At 40.6% G+C, this 22,289-nt stretch overlaps 1 protein-coding gene across 2 annotated transcripts in view; it reads right to left on the reverse strand.

Moving 5' to 3' along the window:
- ASPM (assembly factor for spindle microtubules) overlaps positions 1–22,289 on the reverse strand; it is a 51,411-nt gene that overhangs the window by 9,897 nt on the left and 19,225 nt on the right. Inside the window, exons 12-21 of one of the 2 annotated variants that reach the window (XM_031438351.2) lie at positions 22,180–22,265; positions 21,516–21,737; positions 20,074–20,281; positions 19,827–19,969; positions 19,589–19,717; positions 13,787–13,981; positions 5,256–9,524; positions 2,783–2,949; positions 1,312–1,408; positions 41–223 (exon numbers count right to left, since the gene is read on the reverse strand). In XM_031438351.2, coding sequence (XP_031294211.2) covers positions 41–223; positions 1,312–1,408; positions 2,783–2,949; positions 5,256–9,524; positions 13,787–13,981; positions 19,589–19,717; positions 19,827–19,969; positions 20,074–20,281; positions 21,516–21,737; positions 22,180–22,265 — 5,699 coding nt within the window. The remainder of the gene's footprint in view (positions 1–40; positions 224–1,311; positions 1,409–2,782; positions 2,950–5,255; positions 9,525–13,786; positions 13,982–19,588; positions 19,718–19,826; positions 19,970–20,073; positions 20,282–21,515; positions 21,738–22,179; positions 22,266–22,289) is intronic. The other variant, XM_031438352.2, reaches the window with a different exon arrangement.

The raw sequence follows: 22,289 nt of genomic DNA on the forward strand, positions 1-22,289 counted from the left end.
TAAAAACACTTAGCCTTTTCCTTACTAACCAAGCACGTACCAGTGCTTGCAGAACAAGCGCAGATTTCTTTAATTCAACATATTTCCTCCTTTCACACCTCCCCGCCTTCCTGGCTCGTAGGTATCTTTGTATGGTCAGAGCAGCAGACTTCTGCCGGAGAAAGGCCTGCCTTCCTTTATACCCTCTAAAATTTGCTTGGATCAAACAAGCAGCCTGATGTCTCTATAAGGAAAAATTTGCAAGTGATATTAATAGATAGAAATAATAATTCAACCCACTGAGGTTCTTGAATTTCCTTTTGTAAAATAAGATGGTGTAATTATGATTGTTTTTTTCACTTTTAGTTTAAGAATGTCATGTTTCACACACCAGAAAAGGTGGTGGTGTGTGGTTTTGGAATTCATCGAGGTCTAGAGCTAAAAATAAGTTTTGATGAAGGTGCAAACCTGGAGCTTTTCCCCTTTTATCGTCTTGATACTTTTCATTGTGAATGAGAAAAGGACTAATGTCACGACAGGACAAATGCATTTGGTAAAAAGCCAGCTACACTCCAGAGAACGGAATGCGCATCACAAGCAGCTATGAGGGAAGCTGTTTGCAGCTTCGAGAACCACAGCGCGCCCCCAGCACATTCTAGATTCTTCAAACTTGTGCCATCCTTACAATCAAATACGAAGACACACAAAGTATCTGAACTGAAATGGAAACTAGGTTTGTTTTACAACATAATACCCCACCTACTAGCTGATTGACCCTGAGCAAGACCCTTCCCCTCTCCAGACCTTGGTTTACTCATCTGTAAAATGGGAATGCTAACTGTAAGTACCTCATAGAGTTATTATGAGGATCCAATTGGTAAATATATAACACAAGGCACAATAATAATAATGCTATATAATCACACATTGTGATTACCTGAGCATCGAAGTTTATAATTTTAATTTTTATTTCTTTAATCAAAGATCATAGCTACTATAGCTATTCTAAAAACTGATGTTAAATATTTTAAACAGATCACTAATTGTGGCTTAAAGAGTATATTATTACGTGTTTGACTTACACAGGCATACTTCTACATCTATTAATGACTTTCTCCAAATAAATTATTTATTCTAAAAGTCACTTTGAGAATATTTTATAAATACAGATATATAAACAGAAATACTCACAAATGTATTTTTACGAGTGAATATAATTTTTAATTGACTGCAATGATGTATTTAAGATAAATGTATAATTATTGACTTATTTGTTTTCTGTTTTCTAAAGAAGTTCTTTACAAATGAACTGTAGTTTTTTTTAACACCTACTTTCATCATTAAGAATTGTTCACGAGCTGTTCTTCCAGAAAGTATAGCTCTCCATTTTCTCTGAATGATAATTGTGGATGCTCTCATATTCAAAAACCTAAAAAGTGATTATTGGAAAGCAATTTCAAATTACTTTAATTTATTCAGAAAGTATTATTGCCTCCCCCCATATAAATAGTAGAGGAGAAGGAAAAAATAAGAAAGACAATGAGAGAATAAAAAAGTGGAAAAATATAATTTATACTTAAGTTCTAGCAATCAGAATTTTACAAACACACACACATGTTAACACAATGCAAAAGAAGTTTTACAACTGGCAGTAATTACAGTGGTCAGGAAATACTATGTTCCACAATGAAAAAAGATTCTGAACAGGATCAGAAGGAAGCAGGATCATCCAGATGTAGACAAAGCCTAGATAAAGGGGTGGTGTGCAAATGACGGCAGAGCATGAACCCGAGTCCACGCTGCAAGAGTCTGAGCAGACAGGGTGGTCACAGAGTGAGCTTGGGAGGGTGGGCCAGCGTCAGGCAGATGAGAAACGTACGCTCGTTTGAAAGGAAAGATGGGCACCATCAAAAGATCTGAAAAAAAATATTCTGTAAACAGAATTGGAGAAAAATTCATGTTGTGAGGGCTGGAGATTAAACTTTAGGCATCAAAATAGTGGGAAGAGGTAACTGAGAAAGGACAGGCTGTTTGATCTGTTCATGGAAAAAGTGGAAAGATTAACTTAAGTCATGTTGCCACCTTTCTTAGAAAATAAGGCTGTCAATGGGAAAAATTTGGTATTTTGGTTCAGGAAAATTGGATACCGGTCCTTAATAGTGGAGTGTGGCAACTATATTTTTATTTGATAAGCCCTGATTCTATCTATGGAATTGATCAAGAAACTCTTCTAACACTAGGGTGCTCTCCTAAAATGATCTTTAAAATTGTCACTGATACACTAATTCATCAGTTCTGGGGACTGAAGAAAAATTATTACACTATGAAGTCAAAAATAATATAGACAATCTGGCAAGAGCTTCTGAATATGTGTTTAAAAGAAATGGACTAGGAATAGGGAAACAGAATTAACTGAGGCAAGTTGGGGATTAGGTCTGCATCACTACGCGTAGAGTACAGGGAAGAATACAAAGTAAAAAAAAAAAGTGAGAAACAAGTGTTGCCTATAGCTAAATAAACAAACAAAACAAACCAGTGAAACCAGGGCCCTAATAAGGAAACCAAGATTCACTAGATTATTTTATTTGCTTCCCACGCCTCCATGCCTATACTTACCCTTATGAACCTGCATGAATCAAATCTGATTGAATATTTTTTAAGGCTGTCTTAGGCATATATTCTGTTTCATTAATGGAGAAAACACCAACAAACCAACCATACAAAGTAAGCACAGCAACTATTTAAAAGACACATCAAGGAGAAGTGTCATTCTCTGTACAGACTCGGCTGCCGCACACAGTACCGTCTTCTCTGCAGTCTGGCGTGGACGCAGCCCTGAGCGGTCCGGACGGCGCTCAGAACGGCCAGGTACTCTGTGCGCGCTTTCCGACACCGATACCAGGCTTGAATCTTGCAGGCAGCTTTCACTTTACATAAATACTTCCTGGCTTTATGTCTCCTCCACACAGTCTGTGAAACACAGAAATGTAACAAACATGCAATGAGATGTCAAAATTTTTGTAAATTGCAAAAAAAAAAAAAAAAAAAATTAGTTATTGAAAAGAGTTAATGTACGGTTAAGCAAGGTCAACTGCTGGAATGGTCACACCATGACCTTCTGTTAGAAGCACTCCCTCCTGACACAGCGGGGCTCACCAGGTGAACACCTGCTGCTTCACCACACACCCTGTGGCTGGCTGCCCGCTAAGCTTAATACAACTAGATATTTTAAATTGTCAGATATGCACAGTGTCTGGAAAGCAAGATATGGGCACTGACCTCACCATCTCCACCCCTGTGAAAGAACAGAAGGGAAATGAACACACTGACCACTCTACTTTCAGGGACGGAATCGGAATCCTTCCCACCTCCCTCCCCATCCACCTCAGATGCCTCCTGGGTTTTCTGTCCAGCCTGCTGCAGAGTCCCGAGAGCATCCGTCTCTCTGAGGACCATCAGATTTTCTGATTTTGGCAACCTTGTAGCACCATGATTGAAGGTTTCAGTGACAGCTATAACTTCTTAAGTGCTGAGCACTGTGCTAAGCGCTAGGAGCTCTTACAATAACATGGGTGAGTGATATTATCTCTAAATTAGAGAAGAGAAAATGAAGGCCCAGAGCAGTTGGTCCCCCCCTAAAATAACTTGTTGATGTCCAAGGTTAATAAGTGGCAGAGGTATCTTACTGAATCTTCACAAATATCTTCTGAGATGATTAAGGTCTCTATTTTACAGAAATTAATGTTGAGAAAGAAGAGAATTGTTACCACGTAGCCAGTATGCAAGAGTCAAGATCTGAACCCGAGTCTATTTGACTTCAAAACACCTACAAGAAATACGGCAGCTGCGCCTTCCGTGGGGATCAGGTTCTAGATTTAGTCAACAGGCAAGAATTACATGAGCGGTCAAACGTCTCTTGTGACGTCCTGAACTCACTCAGGGTATTTCTATCTGGCATTTATGTAAACAAACCTGAATACCAACGTACTAGTATTCATAGTGGGAGCCAGATACCAGTATTTTTAACAATTCCAAAGTGATTCCAATGTGTGCTAAAGTTTGAGATTACCGTATATGTTGAAAACTAGATGTGTAACAGGTAATTTTATAATTTAATTACATAAAAAACAGTTGATGTTTCATAGGACTGTTATTTTGGCTTTTCCACCATTTTAGCTGAATCTAACCCTCATTGACACATCCTGTTAACACCTATCAGTCCTTAACTTCCCACAGCATTTGGAATTTGAGTATACCTCTCCTCTACCCTTAGTTTCTTTACACCATAATCTTACAGTTTTCTTTGTTGCCTCTTAATACCATGTGTTGGCTTCTCATCCTTTAAATTGTGACGTTCTTCAGGGCTCCAGTCCTAGGTCCTTATCCTTTACCCGTGTTACACACCCTTCCTACACGGGGACCACCACCACCAGCTCCCACAACTTCAGTCACCAGTGTGTGCCAACAATGCAGAAATCACATCCCCAAACCTGCGCTACCCTCCGAACTCCGGATGAACACACCCAGCTGCCCCACTGGACGTGTGTGCACTGGGTCCTTCAACCTCACACACCCCGAGCTCAACTCTTCACTAGGATCCAAACCTGCTCTCTGCGCCAGTGAACGGCACCATCTGCCAAGTTACTTAGGCCCTAAGTATGGCTCGGTTCCTTGTCAAGCTCCCTGTAACCCTATCCCCCACTCACAATGACCCTCATAATTCCACTGTTGCCTCTACCAGACTGTGGCCTGCTTTCCCCCACTGCAGCGAGCAGCCTCCTAGTGCCCAGGCCTGCTCCCCTTCCAGTCCATCTTCCATGCTCCTGCCTGAGTAACTTCTTAAAAATAAAATATGATTCCGCTCTTCTCCTGCTTAAACTCCTCTAGAACTTTTTAGTCCAGAGGGTAAAGACCAAACTTTCTCTGGCCTTACAAAGCTAGGCACACCTCACTCCATCGACTGCAAGCCTGGTGGCACATCACTCCATCGCACGTCCACGCTGTGTCTCATTTTTGAGCTCCATGTGATCTCCTAGAGCTGGCACATTCCTTTGATGCATTTCACTTGGCTATTTCCAATTCACCCTTCAGCTTAAGCTTGACATCTCAACTTAAGTGTCACTTACTCTGGGAAAAATATTCCATTTTGGAAGATAACTGAAATGGTTATGTAAGCTAAGCATTGTTCTTTAACCTGCTTAAACTCATTTTATAAATTCCAAGAAATATTGGTCAAAGAAAAAAAATGAAAGCTTTACATTTAAATATGCAAATACCTGGATTTTTATGGCACTATCTTTCATTTTCTGAAACTTCCGTTTCTGTAGAAATCCTTTCATTCTAGCTTGAATAATGATGACACTGCTCCTTATTTGTGAATCAACTTCTCTTTGATGTTCTGCAGACAAAAAGGCTCTGTGGTGACTTTTTAAAACCACTGCTGCTTCTCTGTAAGGTGAAAGCTGCTTCCTGGCTTGCCAGGTCCTGAAGCGCTGCTGTAGAGTGACAGCAGCCCTCCTCTGCTGCACAAACCTTCTCCGCTGCACCGCCATCTGAAGGAAGGACTGAATTCGTACGGCAGCACGCTTCTGTGTTTCCAGTTTCCTTGTGACCATTTTACGGAAAGCTTTCTGAATTGTAACTGCAGCCTTTCTTTGAGAACAACGCTCTGCCTCCTGTAAAGGACCAGTGAGAGGGGCCCCACGCAGCCTGGGACTCCCAAGTGCTGAGCTCTGACCGGTTTCACGCCGAGTTTCAGGTCCAGAACAGCAGGACGCGGGCTGGGTGGTGAGGGCTGCCGTCTTTTCCTCGGGCATGTCTTTTAATTTCTGTCTAACTTTCATACCTCTAAAAGCGGCCTGCAGAGTTCGAACAGATCTCTGAACGGCTAAAAACCTTTTCCTTTCCATTTTCACTCTGACATATGACCTGTAATAATTCTGTATAACCACGATCGCCGTTCTCCTTGCTTGATAATCAGCTTTGGCCCTGTGCATTCGGTAGGATGACTGAATTCGTGTGGCCGCCAGGTGCATACGCTGGATACCGGCTCGTGCCTTAAAACCTCTGTAATGGGACTGTATACAAACGGCTGCCTGGGTGCGCACCGCACTTAGCGCCCTGTATCTCCTCTGAACAAAAATCACCTTTGCTCTAAAGTGGAGATAGTGCTTCCTAACTTTAAAGGCTTTAAAATGCTTCTGAACAGTGATGGCAGCCTGAAGCTGCCATTCCTGAATCTGTTTCCCTGCGATCGTATCCTGAAAATCCGCTTGCACACAGGCTGCTGCTTTGAGTGCGTTGTGTTGAAGAGCTTTCTTTTTGTTTGCTCTGTATTTTTCTTGTATTAATTTTGTAGCCCACTGAAGCTTCTGGTAGAAAGAATACTGCCTGTGCATTCTGTATGTGCTTTGTATTATGACAGCAGCTCTGTGTTCTGCCCTTAAGAGCTGTCTTGCTCTCATCCCCCTGTATGCAGCCTGAAGGACCACTGCAGAACGCCTTTGTCTGACATAAAGTTCTCGTTGCAGTTTTGCAGCTCTGTACGCTCTGTAACGTCGCTGAATTAGAATGGAGGCGCGTTTCCAAGTCTGAAAGGTGGCACGTGTTCTGAGCGTCCTGAAAGCTGCCTGGATGACGGTGGCAGCCCGGTGCACCTCCTGTATCTTTTTCCTCACCAGCCACCTTCTGTACGACGACTGGATCTTGATGGCTGCCTGTTGGAGCCGTCGGAATTGTTGTAGGTGATGCTTTGCACAAGCATTTGCACGATATTTTCTCTGAATCCACACGGCAGTTTTCCTGAGAGACAGGAAACTTCTCCTCATCATCAGAGTCCTAAATCTCCTCTGAATAAGAGCTGCGGCTGAGTGCATCTCTCTTAAGTGTCTCCTGGCTCTCATCCCCCTGAAAGCAGCCTGAATGCAGATTACGGCAAGTCTCAGTCTGTTGTATCTTTGAAGTTGTACGTTCCTTTCCCTCGCTGCCCGGTACTTCTGCTGCACCGTTTTTGTCACCTTCTTTAACTTATTAAAGTAAGTTTGCTGTCGGTGTCTTCTGAAGTGGGACTGGATGAGCGTCGCTGCTGTCTGCATCTTTCTCAGGGTCTGCCTAACTCTGCCTCCTCTAAAACTGGCCTGAATTAGAATAACGGCTTTCAAAATTGTCAGGTACTCTGCGCGCTGAGTTTTAGCTTGATGATGCGCTCTGTATCTGACTTGAATTACCACAGCTGCTGTTCTCATTTCCCGGTATCTCAACTGTGATTGATGCATTTTAAACACGGCTTTAATAAAGGTGGCTGCCGCGTGCATACGCTGAATCTGCCTTCTCACTCTAACACCTCTGTGAACAGCTTGCACTGTCACTGCTGCCTTCCTGAGATTCAGATAGTCCTGACGCTGACGGTGCGCAATTTTGGTATCTCGATACCACCTCTGAATTGTAACAGCTGACGCTCTGCAGGTTGCATATTTCTTCTTGGTTAGGTGAGCTCTGTACCTCGCCTGGATGGTGGCCGCCGCCTTGTGGCGCTCCTTCATTTCCCTCCTCACTCTCACACCCCGGTAGGCCGACTGTAAGATTACTACCGCGGCTCGCGTTTTCAGATACCAGTGACGCTGTGTCCTTCCGGCCCTGTACGCCCGGTAGCGCGCCTGAATCACACAGGCCGCTCTCCTCACGGCTCTCCACTCCCGCCGCTGCGCGTGCATGCGGTAGTGCGCCTGTATGACCACGGCACAGTCATGCTGCTTCTGCAGCCGCCGCCGCGCCGCCCGGCCCCGCCACGCGGCCTGCAGCACCACCGCCGCCCGGCGCAGGCCCGCCAGCTCGGTGCGCAGCCTCCGCCCGGCCGCCCGGGCCTTCAGGTGCTGCTGGACCGCGCGAGCGGCCGCTCGGAGCGCCCTGAACGCCTTGCGGGCCTTGGCCGTTCTGAAAGCGGACTGAATCTTCGCGGCCGCTTGATGCTCCCGTCTGATCTGCTCCCGAACCTTCCAGCCGCGATAAGCGGACTGCAGAGAAATCACAGCTGCCCTTGTCTTTAAAAAGCATGTTCTTGTGTCAGAAACAGCCTTGCGCGCCCGGTACCATCTCTGAATCTTGAGGGCGGACCGAAGCACAGCGTGGTATGCCGCCCTTTGACGGCGGCCCCGGAAAGCAGCCTGAATTTGGAGGGCAGCTCTCCGTTGCTGTTTGACTAGCTGGCGCACCTTGTAACCTCTGTAAGCGGCCTGCAAGCGAGTGACGGCTCTTTTGACTCGCAGGAAGTCCCTCCTCTGACTGACCTGTGCTTTGTACGCGCGGTAGTGAGTCTGAATGACGACAGCTGCTTTACGGATTCCCAGGTAGGACTGCCGCCTGTTTCTCATCCTGAAATAAGACTGCAGGGAAACGGCAGCTTTTCTCTGCAACCTCACCTGCTTTCGGACCAGGTACCCTCTGACAAATGCTTGCAGTTTGATGCAGGACACCCGCTCGCATTCTTCTCTCTTTAGCGCAGCTGCTCTTAAATGTAAATACTGTTTGCGCGTTTGTTTCATCTTGACCACTGATTGTAACTTTACTGTAGCATGTTTTAGCCTCAGAAATTTTTTTCTGGAAATATAAGCCCGGTAATATGACTGAATCTTTATAATAGATGTGCGGATGTGAATAAACTCTTTTCTGGCTAGCATCCCTCTATAGGCAGACTGCAGGACAATGACAGCTGAACGTGTCCTCTGGTAAGATACTAGAGCTTTCTTGGCGGAAATATAAGCTCGAAGATGAGCCTGAATTACAAGAGCGGCTTTCTTCATCCTCCTGTATTTCTGCAATTGTTGACGTTTTCTTACGTGTGCCTGCAATCTGATGACAGCTTTCTTCAGGTTTAGAAATTGAAGTCTGTCGCGCCTCATTCTCCAGTACGACTGGAGGACCCGGGCGGCTCTGACCTGTCTGCGCAGGCGCCGCGCCTGCATCCCGCGGAGAGCCGCCTGCAGGCGGAGGGCTGCCGCCCGCTTCTGCAGGTAGCTGGCGCGCTCCGCCTTGCCCCTCAGGTGCGCTCTGCAGTGCTTCTGGAGAGTCAGGATAGCCTCCTTTTTCCTTTTATATAACTTTTGGGCTTGAAAGCTCCGAAATCTTGCCTGAATGATGACAACACAAGATCGAATGTGAATGTATTTCCGTAATTCTCTGTGCATCCTATACCACGACTGTATGGCCACGGCAGATTGTTCCTCTCTGGCGCGTTTCCTGACGTGCCATCCTCTAAAAGCTCTTTGCAATGTTATTGTAGCTTTTATTTGTAATTGCATTTTGCGTTGCTTCCATCTTCTGAACGTAGACTGGATTACAAGGGCTGATGATTTTAGCATTTTGTATCTCTCTTGATCGTGCCTTCTCTTTAAAACAGCACGCCAGTGCCTCTGAATTGTAACTGTGGCCCAAAGATATCGTTTGTAAGAAGCAACAGCAATTATCATTCTTATCCTAGATTGCAGGATGACTGAATAATGTTTCAATTTCAGAAACTGTTTTCTACTGGAGTATCTTCTCCAACATCTCTGAAAAAGGTAAGAAAGGACACAAAGTAAAACAGACACAACTTTCTATACTTAACATTTTTTAAAGTATTAATTTTTCTAACTTTTTAAAAAAAATAAACACATTAAATTTAAAAGCAGTATATTTTAAGAAGATTGTTGTTTCTTTTGTTTATAATTGAGCTCCTACATGGGTGCAGCCTTATACCTCTACCATGTGTCCACCGTGGTTTTGTTCTTGTCCTTCAGCTGACAAGAAATGATGTGTGCACCACATCTCTTCAGATGAAAAGATGCAGAAGTAATTAAGACATTTACCCAACTACAGTTAAGCTTATTTATGCAAAATGACTTATTTATGCAAAATGGCGCTACACTTTGTACACATGTAAAGAATTGTTAAGCTGCCTTAAGAGAAGCAGGACAAAGTGAAGCAGGCTCCGTGCTCAGAGTGGCAGATTCCATTCTTTTTTTTTCTCCTTAGTTGGTTGGTTGTAAAATCTTCAAATTCAGAAAAGGGTCAGTGTAGATAGTGTTACTAATAAAGTAACTAAAAAGAAAGAAAACAAACTAAAATGTAACACTAAAAAGTGTTAAGATTATTGAAAAGACAGGAAAGGGGAAAGGGAAGAATGAAAGGTAACACTCAGAAAATAAACAATAAAATGACAGACCAAAATCTAAACATATCTATAAATATCTAAAATATAAATGGTCTAAATCATGAGTTAAAAGACTGAGATTTTCAAAACATAAAAACTGTATGCTGTCAGGACTTCAAGTCATATATAATGAGGTAAGCAATTAATAAGTAAAAGGAAGGAGAAAATATACCCCGCAAATACAATCAAGTGAAAGCTGGAGTGGTTATAGTGATGGTATAGCAAGGTAGACTTCAGAGCAAAGAACATTACAGAGGATAAAAAGGAACATTACATGATATATATAAAAAAAAAAAGCTCACCAAGAGAACAATCCCAAATGTGTATGCACCTAACAAAAGATCTTCAAAACACATGTGGATAAAACCAAAAGGAGAAAGACATACCCACAATTATTGTTGGAGACTTAAACACTGCTCTCTTAGTACAAGAATTAGCAAACAGAACATTGGAAGGATATGAAAGTACCGTCAACCATAATCAACCAAGTAGATCTAACTGACATTTATAGAACACTTCACCCAACAACAAAAGAATACACATTCTCTTCAAGTACACAGAACATTCACCAAGGTCAAGGACCGTCAAACGTTTTCTGCAAAAGGCCTACAGATTGGGAGGAAACAGCTGCAAGTCACTGTCAAAGAACTTGCATCCAGAATATAGAAAGATGTCTCAAATCTCATTAATATAAGCACTCAGTTATAATAGGCAAAAGATTTCAACAGACACTTGGTAAAGAAGATGATCAAAAGGCAGTTAAGCATTTGAAAACATGTACATCAATAGCCATTAGGAAAATGGAAATTAAAGCTACGGCACCACCACACATCTACCACAACAGCTAAGAAACACTGAGATCAGCATTGCCAAGGATATGGAGGATATGCACACTGGGTGTGGAAATGCAAAATGGGACAGCCACTCTAGATACCAGTTTGGTGACATCTTATCAAGCCAAACATACACTTAGCAAATGACCCAGCATTCCCATTCCTAGATAGTTACCCTAATGATATAAAAATCACCTAAAACTGGAAACAATACAAATATCCTTCAACAGGCTGACATATAATCAAACTGTGGTACATCCGTACACTGGAATACTACTCAGCAGTAAGGATGGCTCCATTTATATGAATCCTCAAAAAGGCAAAACTATAGTGATGGTGGACAGAGCTAGGTTGCCTGGGGCTGGGTGTGGAGAGAGAAAGGACCACAAGGAAATGGAATGCAAAAATCTTCCTGGGAGATGGAACTGTTCTGTATCCTGGTTGAGGTGGTGATTACACAAATCTGCAGATGTGTTTAAATTTATGGAACTGCACACCAAAAAAAGAAAAGTGCATTTCATTGAGTGTTAATTAAAGAATTTAAATTAAAATATTGATCAATGTACAGTTAAAACTTTTAAAATTTAAATTAAAAAACATATATGTTATACCTAGGAACAAATGAAGATATTTAAGACCTCTTGCATCAGACCATAAAACCATTTTAGGAGACATTTAAAGAAGGTCTAATTAGATAGGAAATAAATATACCATGGTCAGTAGCTAAAGATATCAATTCTAACTAACTAAACTGACTTATTCAAGTAAATCTCAATCAAATTCCAACACTTCTTAAACTTCGGATTCAAAATGTATATGAAAATGCAGAGGCCTTAGAATAGCTAAAAACTTCTTAAAGAAAAACAAAGGGGGACTCAGCTACCAGACATCCAGATTTCATGTAAAGCTAGAGTAAGTACATGGCTCAGTGGTAGACAAAAAGAACAGTGAAATAGAAAAAGCTTCTACCAACAGAACCGCACACACAAGAATACTTGACGTATGCCAAAGGTAGCTCGGCAGTGAGGCAAGTATGGTTATTTCAGTAAAATGTATCTGAAACAATGGATAGCCATATATACAAAAGGAAAATGGCACCTAATACAAGTCACATGCAAAAATTAATTTCAGGAGAGATCTAAATGTGAAAGACAACACATTAGAGCTTTCGGATTACAACAGGAAAATATTTTCAAGGCCTTACGTTAAGAAAACACTCCTTAAATGGTTTACAAAAACCCACTAACCATAAAAGAAAATTAAGGACTTTCATTGGAAAGACATGAAACTGTAAATCATAGTCTGGAAGAAGATATTTACAACACACATATCCAACAAAGATCTAATAACCAGAACATACAAAGATCTCTTATAAATCCACAAGAAGGCAAACGATCAAAATAAAAAATTGAAGAAAAAGATACTTGAAATAACACTTTACCAAAGAAGATTTTCAGTATGAAAAGATGTTCCATGTCATTCATTATCACTATACAACCACTAGAATGGCTAAAATCAAAGAGGTAATTTCCAAGCATAATGAACAGTTGGTGCTGTCACCGCCTTAGAAAACTCTTTGGTAGTATCTACTAAAACTGAAATACGTATAACCTTAGACAAATAATTGTACTCATGGGTATATGTCAAACAGAGTGAATATATTTCACACCAAAAGGCACGTTCATGAAAGCTTTAGTCAGAACAGCTCAAAACCAGAAGGCCAGGTGCCCATCAACAACAGAACAGATAAATTGTAAAATGTTATAAAATGAAAGTTAAACCTCAGCTACATTTAACAACACCGGTAAATCTCCACAAATATCATGTTGATTAAAAGAATTTACACTGTCTGAACCGATCCATGTAAAATTCAAAAAACAGGTAAGACAATAGGATACTGTTTAAGGAAGATATGTAACAGGAAAGCTGCGTGATCAGCATGTGTTAGGATAGTGTCTGCCTTGGGCTGGGCTGGGGGAGTTAATTGATTGAGAAATGGCTTCTGAGAGGCTGGCATTTCTTGACCCAGGTTGTGGTTACACAGGTGAAAAACCATTAGGCTCTACATTTGTGTTGTGTGCAATTTTCTATGTGTAATAGTTCACATTTTTAAGAAAGGTTCAAAGAAAGATCATTTATTGAATCAGAGTCTCTCACTAACAGTAGTAGTAGTAGCCAGAAACAAAAAATCTCCAAAGTTATAAAATAGACAAAATTATGGGATGAAGTTTCAATGGCATTTACATAGGGTAAATTTAAATAGTACATCTCTCTGATGTTATTAAAACAGAATCTAGTATCGAAAACTAGCATATAGATGCAAGGAATATCTCCATTATGCGAAAAGATATGTTACTTTTCTTTCTTTCTTTCTTTTTGTTTTTACTAAGTAGAAAAATAACAGAGGTATTCTATAAACTGATTATAAGTAATATTTCCAGTATGTGCCAACTAAGTGGGCTGGAGAGGAAGACGTGCACACTTATCCCCAAAGAGAAGTTTCCAGGACTCATAGTAAAGATAGAAAGAGAGCTTGGCTGGGTTGACGGATACATAAGGGAGAATGGCACTGCATGACCCACAGAGTGGAAGGCAAACCTCGAAGGTAAAACAAAGAAGACGGGTCAGGGTACAGAATTAGATTGCTGTCCAGAGCAAAGTAGGCATTTTGGTTGCGGAGGTATCAAATATTTGTTAAAGTACCAGAAGTATAATAATTTAAAACTTTTTCATGTTTTATTGGCATCCTTAAAAATGTTTAAACCTTTTAAAATTCAGAATACCATACCTGAATAACGGATGCTGATTTATTTTGAACTTTTTCTAGTTTTTCCTTTTTTAACATTAACAATTGTCTCTTTGCTAACAGTCCTCGCCAGTGTTTCTGAATGAGCAACGCCGCATTAATCTCCTTTTCAAATCGTCGTTTAGTTAGAAAATTAATTACAGCTGATTGAATAATTCTTGCAGCTTTGTCTCTCTCCTAAAAAAAAAGCAAATATGAATTAAATACTTAATCACTTAAAATCTTAAATTATTATTTGTAAGAAAATCATCTGTTAAGTATTAATCAAATTGACACTGGAAATAAAATACGCCCCAGACTTATTGTGTCACATGCTCATCTCTGTAGTGCAGGTACCTCTGGGCATGTTGAAATAGCTGATAGGTAGACTTGCAGATGAGACTTATATGATGAAACAAAGATTCCTAGGGAATATCATCCTAAGATAAGATCACAGACATGTTTGATTTATCACAGATCCTCAGTAATCAATATAAAGGCAATTTAACTGTGGTACTTTTCTCAGATTATGGTGCAGTGAATTCATGCTTGATTTTTAGGAAAGCGATGAATTGTAGGAGGGAAAAAAAAAAAAAAGAAAGAGACCCTAAGGTAAACAAAATGCCTTAGAGGAGAAGGTATTATTGCTTTGTTACAATTTGAACAAGGAATTCACAAAAAGGGAGATTCAAAATATTCACCTCAGCACAGAACACACTGTGGCTTTCGGCCACAGAGGCTCAGGAGAGCAGAATGTTGGGTTGTGAGAAGTGGTGTCAAGACTGCCCCACTGCATCCGTGGCCCCAGGGGCGTCAGCTGCCCCGGAAGCACCAGAGGTCAGTACCCTGCACATCTCTCTTACTTCTAATGAATTACTATGAATAACAGCACATTAAATACTAGGCTTGTGGCACTATTCTGAGCACTTCCTGAATGATCCCTCTAACCCGGCTACAACCACAAAAACAGATGACCAGTACTTCTCTCTCTGGGCCATGGTCAAGCAGACACTCCACTGGCTAGGACAGCCAGAACTTGACGCAGGCAGTCTGGCTTTAGAGTTTGTGCTCTTTACCACTTTGCTATACTCCTCAAGGCTAGATTTATCACTTCGGTTCACCTGAATTGGAAACTAGAATATAAATTATTCCTCTGGGATCATGTGGAAAGGAACAACTGATAGTGTGTCTGAGAACTTACAGCATTTTGCTGTCTGGGACAGCCCACCATGCAAGGGGGGGCTCCACAAAGAAATTAGCCACAGATTCTAATTATTATCAGTTGTTAGTATCTCATTACAGAATGAAAACGCAGCTATGGAGGGGATCAAACTGCTACTCTAGCAGAGGAAAAAGGCAGTTAATGAACTGAGCCAGCTACTATGGAATGGTGAGGGCCATATACTGGGTCATTTCTGGGTGATAAAAGACTAGATGGTTCCACAATCTGGCTGAGGAATTATGTCCAATGAGCTGACTAAGCCATCTGACATCACTGCAGTGCCCCTGTGAGCCTGTGGCCTGCAGGCTATTGAATCCAGACTAAAAGCACACCCCTCGACACCCACAACTTCAAAACATATCACAAAGCTCCAATAATCAAACTACGGTACCAGCATAAAGACAGACATGTAGACCAATGTTACGGAGTAGACAGCCCAGAAATAAACTCCATGTAACTGAGTAAATAATCGTTAAGTAGGATGCCCAGACCACTCAATGGGAAAAGAACACTCTCTTCAACAACCAGTGTTGCAAAAACTGGTGTTTGGATATCCACATACCAAAGAGTGAAGCTGGATCTTTATCCTACACAGTATACATATATTAACTCAAAATGAATTAAAGCCCTAAATGTCTAACTCAGAAGTATATAACTCTTAGTGGAAAGCATAGGGTAATGTTTCATAACATTGGGTTTAGCAATGTTTTATTAAATATGACACCAGAAGCACAAAAGCAAAAAGTGGACAAATGGAATTACATCAAACTTAAAAAATTTTTGTTCCTCAAAGGACACAATCAACAGAGTGAAAAGGCAACCTACATATTGAAAAAAAGTTGTAAATCATATATCTATTAAGGAACCTGTACCTAGAATACATAAATATTTCTTACAACTCAACAACAACAAAAAAATCAGATAACTCAATTAAAATATGGGCAAATGAACAGACACTTCTCCAAAGATGACATACAAATGGCCAACAAGAATATGAAAAGATGCTTAACAGTACTAATCATCAGAGCAATGTAAATCAACATCAAAATGAGGTATCTCTGAACTTTACAAACAAACAGAAAATGACAAGTGTTGGCAGGAATTGTGGAGAAGTTGCAATCTTCGTGTACTGTTGGTGGGACTGTAATATGTGACTATGGAAAAGAGTATGGTGGTTCAAAAAGTTAAAAACAGAACTGCCATATGATCCTGCAATACCACTCATAGGTAGAGATCCAAAAGAACTGAAAACGTCCATCAACAGATGACTGGATAAAGAAGATGTGGTATATTTATACAATGGAATACTATTCAGCTATAAAAACTGACAACATAATGCCATTTGCAGCAATATGGATGTCCCTGGAGAATGTCATTCTAAGTGAAGTAAGCCAGAAAGAGAAAGAAAAATACCATATGAGATCACTCATATGTGGAATCTAAAAAAAAAAAAAATACAAAACAGAAACAGGCTCACAGAAACAGAATACAAACTGGTGGTTGCCAAGGGGGTGGGGGGTGGGAAAGGGCAGACTGGGATTTCAAAATGTAGAATAGATAAACAAGATTATACTGTATAGCACAGGGAAATATATACAAGATCTTGTGGTAGCTCACAGTGAAAAAAAGTGACAATGAATAGATGTATGTTCCTGTATAACTGAAAAATTGTGCTCACATTAGAATTTGACACATTGTAAAATGACTATTACTCAATAAAAAAATGTTAAAAAAAGACAAAAAAATTCATATAAAACAAAAAAAGAACTGAAAATGGTCCAAAAGAGATGTTTGTACACCCCTGTTCAAAGCTGCACTATTCACAACGGCCAACCTAATGCCCATTGAAGGATGACTGGGTAACAAAATGTGGTATATACACACAACAGAACACCATGCAGCCTTAAAAATGAAAGGAACTCTGCTACAGGCTACAATATGGATGACCCTTGAGGACAAATGCTAGGTGAAAGCTAGTCACACAAGGACAAATACTGTATGAGTCCACTTATATTACGTAACTAAAGTAGCCAAATTTGTAGAAATAGAAATAGGAAAGTGGTTACCAGGGACAGGGGGAGGAGGAAATGGGGAACTGTGCTTTAATGAGTACAGATTCTGTTCTCCAAGTTGGAAAATCTCTGGAGATCTGTTTTATAATAATGTAAATATACTTAATCCTACTGAATCATAGTGTTCAGCAAACTTAAAAAATATGAATAACTTAAAAACAGTTAAGATGGTAAATTTTATGATGTGTTCTTTATCACAATTTACAATAAAAAACAATTCGGGGGAGAAAAAGCACCCCATTTATTTGCCTTAAAAAAGTATGATGCTGTTCAAAAGTAGCATTTGAGTCTGAAGCTTAGAAAAAGCTCCGGGGGCATTTTTGGATGCAATCAGCTGACATAAAATGAAACTTAACTCAGTTTGTAGATCATCTGAGTCTCTGGCAAACTAATGTGGAGCAACCGTAGGTGACACTAGAGAAGCTACAGAAGGAAGGCAGATAGATCCAAAGAGCCAAATACACTATAAAAACTAGCAACTATTTGAAAACTTACATAAACTAATGGCCGAAGCTCCGATACCTGCAGTCACTGACTCTGAGGCAGCCTGTATGCCCTATTTAATCCTGCACTGTGGCTGAGCCAACCTGTTCCCTGTCTGTCTGTTTATTTTTTTGCTTTGTATATGGGCCAAATACAGGATTTACTTTGCTTTGGAGTTGGTGCCTACTCACTCAGGAAGAACTAAGAGGTAGAATGTGTCTGGGGACCCTTGGACAGGCCTGCTTTATTCATCAGGTAATTTGGGCCACCAGCCGCATCACTACAAGAGCTTGAACCATTCTATTTTCACACTTCTGGTTTAAATAAATTACAATAATGACTAAAGAAAAATATAAAACTTGAAAAATAGCTACCACAAGGTAACGGTTATATGCTTACTAGTTTATAATACTTCTACGAGAATATGAAAGGAGCCTGCTGTTTAATGTTCCAAACAGCAAATGAAATGGTACAGACGCACCTCAGTATAACTGTATAAGGAGCATGGTCACCTGGAGAAAGGAGAGAAGCAGTGGTTTTCAAAAAAAGGAAATTTCCAATACTTGGACCAAAGGAATAAATCAAGAAAAGGGATCTTGTGAGGCTAAGAAAAAAAGCTAAGAAAAAAGCTAAGAAATTTCTGCAATTAATATGTGATTAATACAAGACTATCCTGAGCAGAAAATTAAGCAGATTTCATTACAAAAAAAATTAATTGATACCTGTTTCTTAAAATCTTATAACTCTCTCATTTAATGCCATGTAATGAATTAACGAAATAATTTGAGGACTAGCCAGGAGAATGTCTTCCCTGAAAACTTTACTAAAACAATTCTCCTAGAAGCCTCCAGAGGTACAAGTTATCCTCCAAAGATATGCGGGCAAGGAGGCAGATCCCAGGAAGATGAGGGGCAAGAGAAGGCACAGAGGACGTAGCAGCAGAGAAGACGACCTGTGAGCGTAAGTCACTGCCTGTCGCCCAAAAGTTACTACCAAGACTTCGAGTGGGGCAAGAGCACAGCTATTTCAGTTAGTGATGCTGGCAGGTCTGATATGGTGGGAGAGAACACAGGGCATGCTGAAGGGCTGCCAAAATTTAGCTATTTTACACAGCTACTGAGAACTTTATCACCAGTGCACTGCAATTCAGAACTGAGGAGCAATCTTGGGTGAAATATGTTCTTTAATATCTGATAAGATTTATTAAGCATGCTGCTGCTATTATTTTGATTTTTCCAAGTAAATACAGCATTATTAGTGGAAAGAGTAGGGCGATAAAAGGATTTAAATAGTTTGTTCAATGTCATCAAAGAGACCATTTCCCAGATTGTTAAACATGACATTTTTCTCAGAACTCAAGAAAACACTTATTTTATGTTAATTCAATATATTCATACTACGGGGGTCACAAAGGGAAACAGTAAGTAACATCCTTCTCCCTGTGCCCAGTTCCTAAACATTTTGAGAAATAAAACAATGGAAACCAAAATGCCACTTTTAAACTAGTAAAGGATAACCTGGAAGACAGTTTCACTCACGGCAGAGGAAGTGAGCTGGCTAATTGCACTGCAGAGTTAGACAGGTGACACCCACGCCCCAGGGGCACTGGTGGAGGTCCAGCCACACCCCAGGGGCTCTGGTGGAGGTCCAGCCTCCCAGAGCACAGTGTGAGAAGTTAAGGGAAAACGTCTGCTTCCTGGAGGCAGGGCAGAGGCCGAGAGGAAGGAGGGAAGGGGCAGTCAGGCATCCCTGGCTTACTTTTCACACACTTACAGCAGGGATAAATACATTATTCTACTTTCCCTGGAGCGGACTGAGGAGAAGTGTGGACAGAGGCGGGAGAAAATACTGAATGAAGGAAACATCAGGAGTTCGGAGAAATATTCATCCCCACCTCCAAACACTCAGCTATGAAAATCACCTCAATAATTTCTAATGTCGGTAAAACAGAAACAACACCAGGGATCAGCCAGCTGACGTCTTATGACCTACAGTTTACATCACAGCGCTTCTGCCCCTGAGGAGTACCTGATGGCGCTTTCGATCTTCTCTCAGCTTGTGTTTTCTCCAAGCTGTTTGTATTAGTCGAGCAGCTCTCGTTTCTTTGCGAAGATCCAAAAGCCTTGCACAGAGAAATGACAAATAGGTAATAACCACCTAAGACAAAAATAAAAGGTGAAAAGAGAAGTTCCCGTGAGACAGAGAACGCACAGCTCCCTTTCGTCTTCTGTGAGCAGCTACTGTCGGTTAAGAAACTTCCACTCACCTTTTCGTCCGGAATCGTGTTCGACATGTCTGAATGCTGGATCATAGCAGGTATTCCACCAAGGTCTCGGACTGCGGACCTGACCAACTGAAAATTTTTCTTTTCATTTTCAAGGAGTTCTTTGTATAGTTCTGAAGTATTTTCTGCAATGCAGGTAAGAGAGAGCGATTAGATTAGACTGCTCAGGCCAGAAACCAGACAGGGCAATAGGAAAACTGGGAAAGTTAATCAACCATCAGGGACTAACCGTGATCAAATGCTCGAAGAGACAAATCCAGAGAACTCTCATCAGATTCAGACGAGGAATTTAGCACCACTGAGCCAGTCTGCGCACACTCCACGGTCTGAGTCGTACGCTGACATATAGCATCAAAAGGCACGTAGCAAGGATGGTAGTGGTGGATCAGGTAACATAACACACGGCCATCTGAGAAAGACACTGTAAAGTTCTCCACCTGATTGGGAATATCAGACAAATAATTAACAGTGTTTAGATAATAAGAAAGATACCAGTGATTTTGTAGTCCTTGTTTCCTTTTAATAGCTAAGACTATCTCATCAGTTCCTATTAGTACCTAGTGTAATACCACATTCATAGCCAAATTCTCACCTGTAAAATATTAGCTATTTCAAAAATAGAATTTGATTATGTTATTGTGCTGGGTTGGAGAGCATTTGTCAAAAATTTATGTTCCTCCCAGTATCTCAGAATATGATCGTATTTGGATATGGGGTCACTGCAGATTTAAGTAGTTAAGATAACCTTGGAGTAAGATGAATCTTAATCCGGTATGACTGGTGTCCTTATAAGAAAAGGAGAGACATGGAGCAGATACACAGGGGGAATGCTGTGTGAAGACAGAGGCAGTGACTGGAGTCAAGTGTCTGCAGAGCAAGGAAAGCTAAAGATTGCCAGCAACACTGGAAGTCAAGAGAAAGGAATGGGGGTGAGAAAGGATAAATTGGGAATTTGAGATTTGCAAATGTTAACCACTATATATAAAAATAGATTTTTTAAAAAAATCCCAAATTTCTTTTGCATAGGACAGGGAACTATATACTCAATATCTTGTAATAACCTTTAATGAAGAAAGAATATGAAAATGGAAAAAAAAAAGAGAGAAAGCCATGGAACATTCTCCCCTAGAGCCTTCAAGACTCTAGCACTTAATTAAAACATAGAATTTATCTATATATTTGACAGTTTTTCTACTGATGTGTGTCAGGACAATTCATCTTCATGTGTTTATACTTAACATGCATTTCATACAGAAACGCAGCACCAATCTAACAAATGATTATGTAAGATTCCTTTCCTCCCCACCTCCAACAGCGGGACGAGGTCCCTAGTGCCCCCTTCTGCACGGTGGGTGTATTTGCATTTGGCTTTATAACGGGTATGATCCTTTGGGTGCACCAGTTCTATTCAAGTATCTCCTATTAAGACTCCCAACTAGGGCGTTTTTTTCCTTAGTGATATGTAAAATATTTGTGCATTATACACTTGGTGGCAGATTAGATGAAACTAGGAAGGCGACAATCCCTTACTCATTACAGGAAATGTTTGTTTATATATATCAACTAAATCGTTTAAGAAATTAAAGAAAATATTTTATGCATTAGGTGTAATTGACTTTAACCAAAATTTATTTAAAGAAACTGGGCTAAAACAAAAACAAAGAAACTTACTTTCTTATTGTAGAAGTCGCAGACAACATTCACCCAGTCCATTAGGAGTTTTGTGCTTTCACTGTGCTGTTCAAGGTAAGCGCTGCGCCTTCTGTCCTTCTCCTGATTGACACGGCCATCAGAACAGCCTGGCGGTGCAGACACTGCTCTCTTCATGGTCTGTGTGTGCTTTAAAAAGTCAATTTCTTCCTTTAACTGATCTACATTAAGGGAAATATTCACCTGAAATACAAAAGGAGGATAGATATCTTTATTTTTTCACGCATTATTTTTGATCCACAGAAGCTAATGTCTTCTATTATCTTTTTTTTTTTTTTTTTTTAAAGCAAACACCATCTACGTGGGAGGGATGGAATGTGTAAGTGGTTAAGAGCGTGGGATTTGCGGCCACACATGCCTGGGTTCTAATCTCATCTCTGCTTCCTGTCAGTGATGTCACCTTAACTTCATTTTCCTCCCCTAGGCAGTCATGATAACAGCTACCTTACAGGAGCACCATGAAGATTAAATTGGAATATATATAAAGTAATTATCACAGTTCCTGGGACTAAATAAAATAGTAATTAATAGTTACTGTTGTTACTTTATCTGATGAAAAATGCTTTTATAAATCAATACTGAAAGTTGATAATATGAAGTACAAAATGTGTCAAATGTACAATACCTGAAAAGCCAAGGCTATTTTCCAAAGCAACGCCAGAGTTTTCTCCCTGTGCCTGTCCACGATATCCTTAGATAGGATTGCATTTCCTGCAGATGGGAAGATAGTCCGTA

The sequence above is a fragment of the Camelus dromedarius genome, chromosome 21 (genome assembly GCF_036321535.1).
Source record: "Camelus dromedarius isolate mCamDro1 chromosome 21, mCamDro1.pat, whole genome shotgun sequence".
NCBI lineage: Eukaryota > Metazoa > Chordata > Mammalia > Artiodactyla > Camelidae > Camelus > Camelus dromedarius.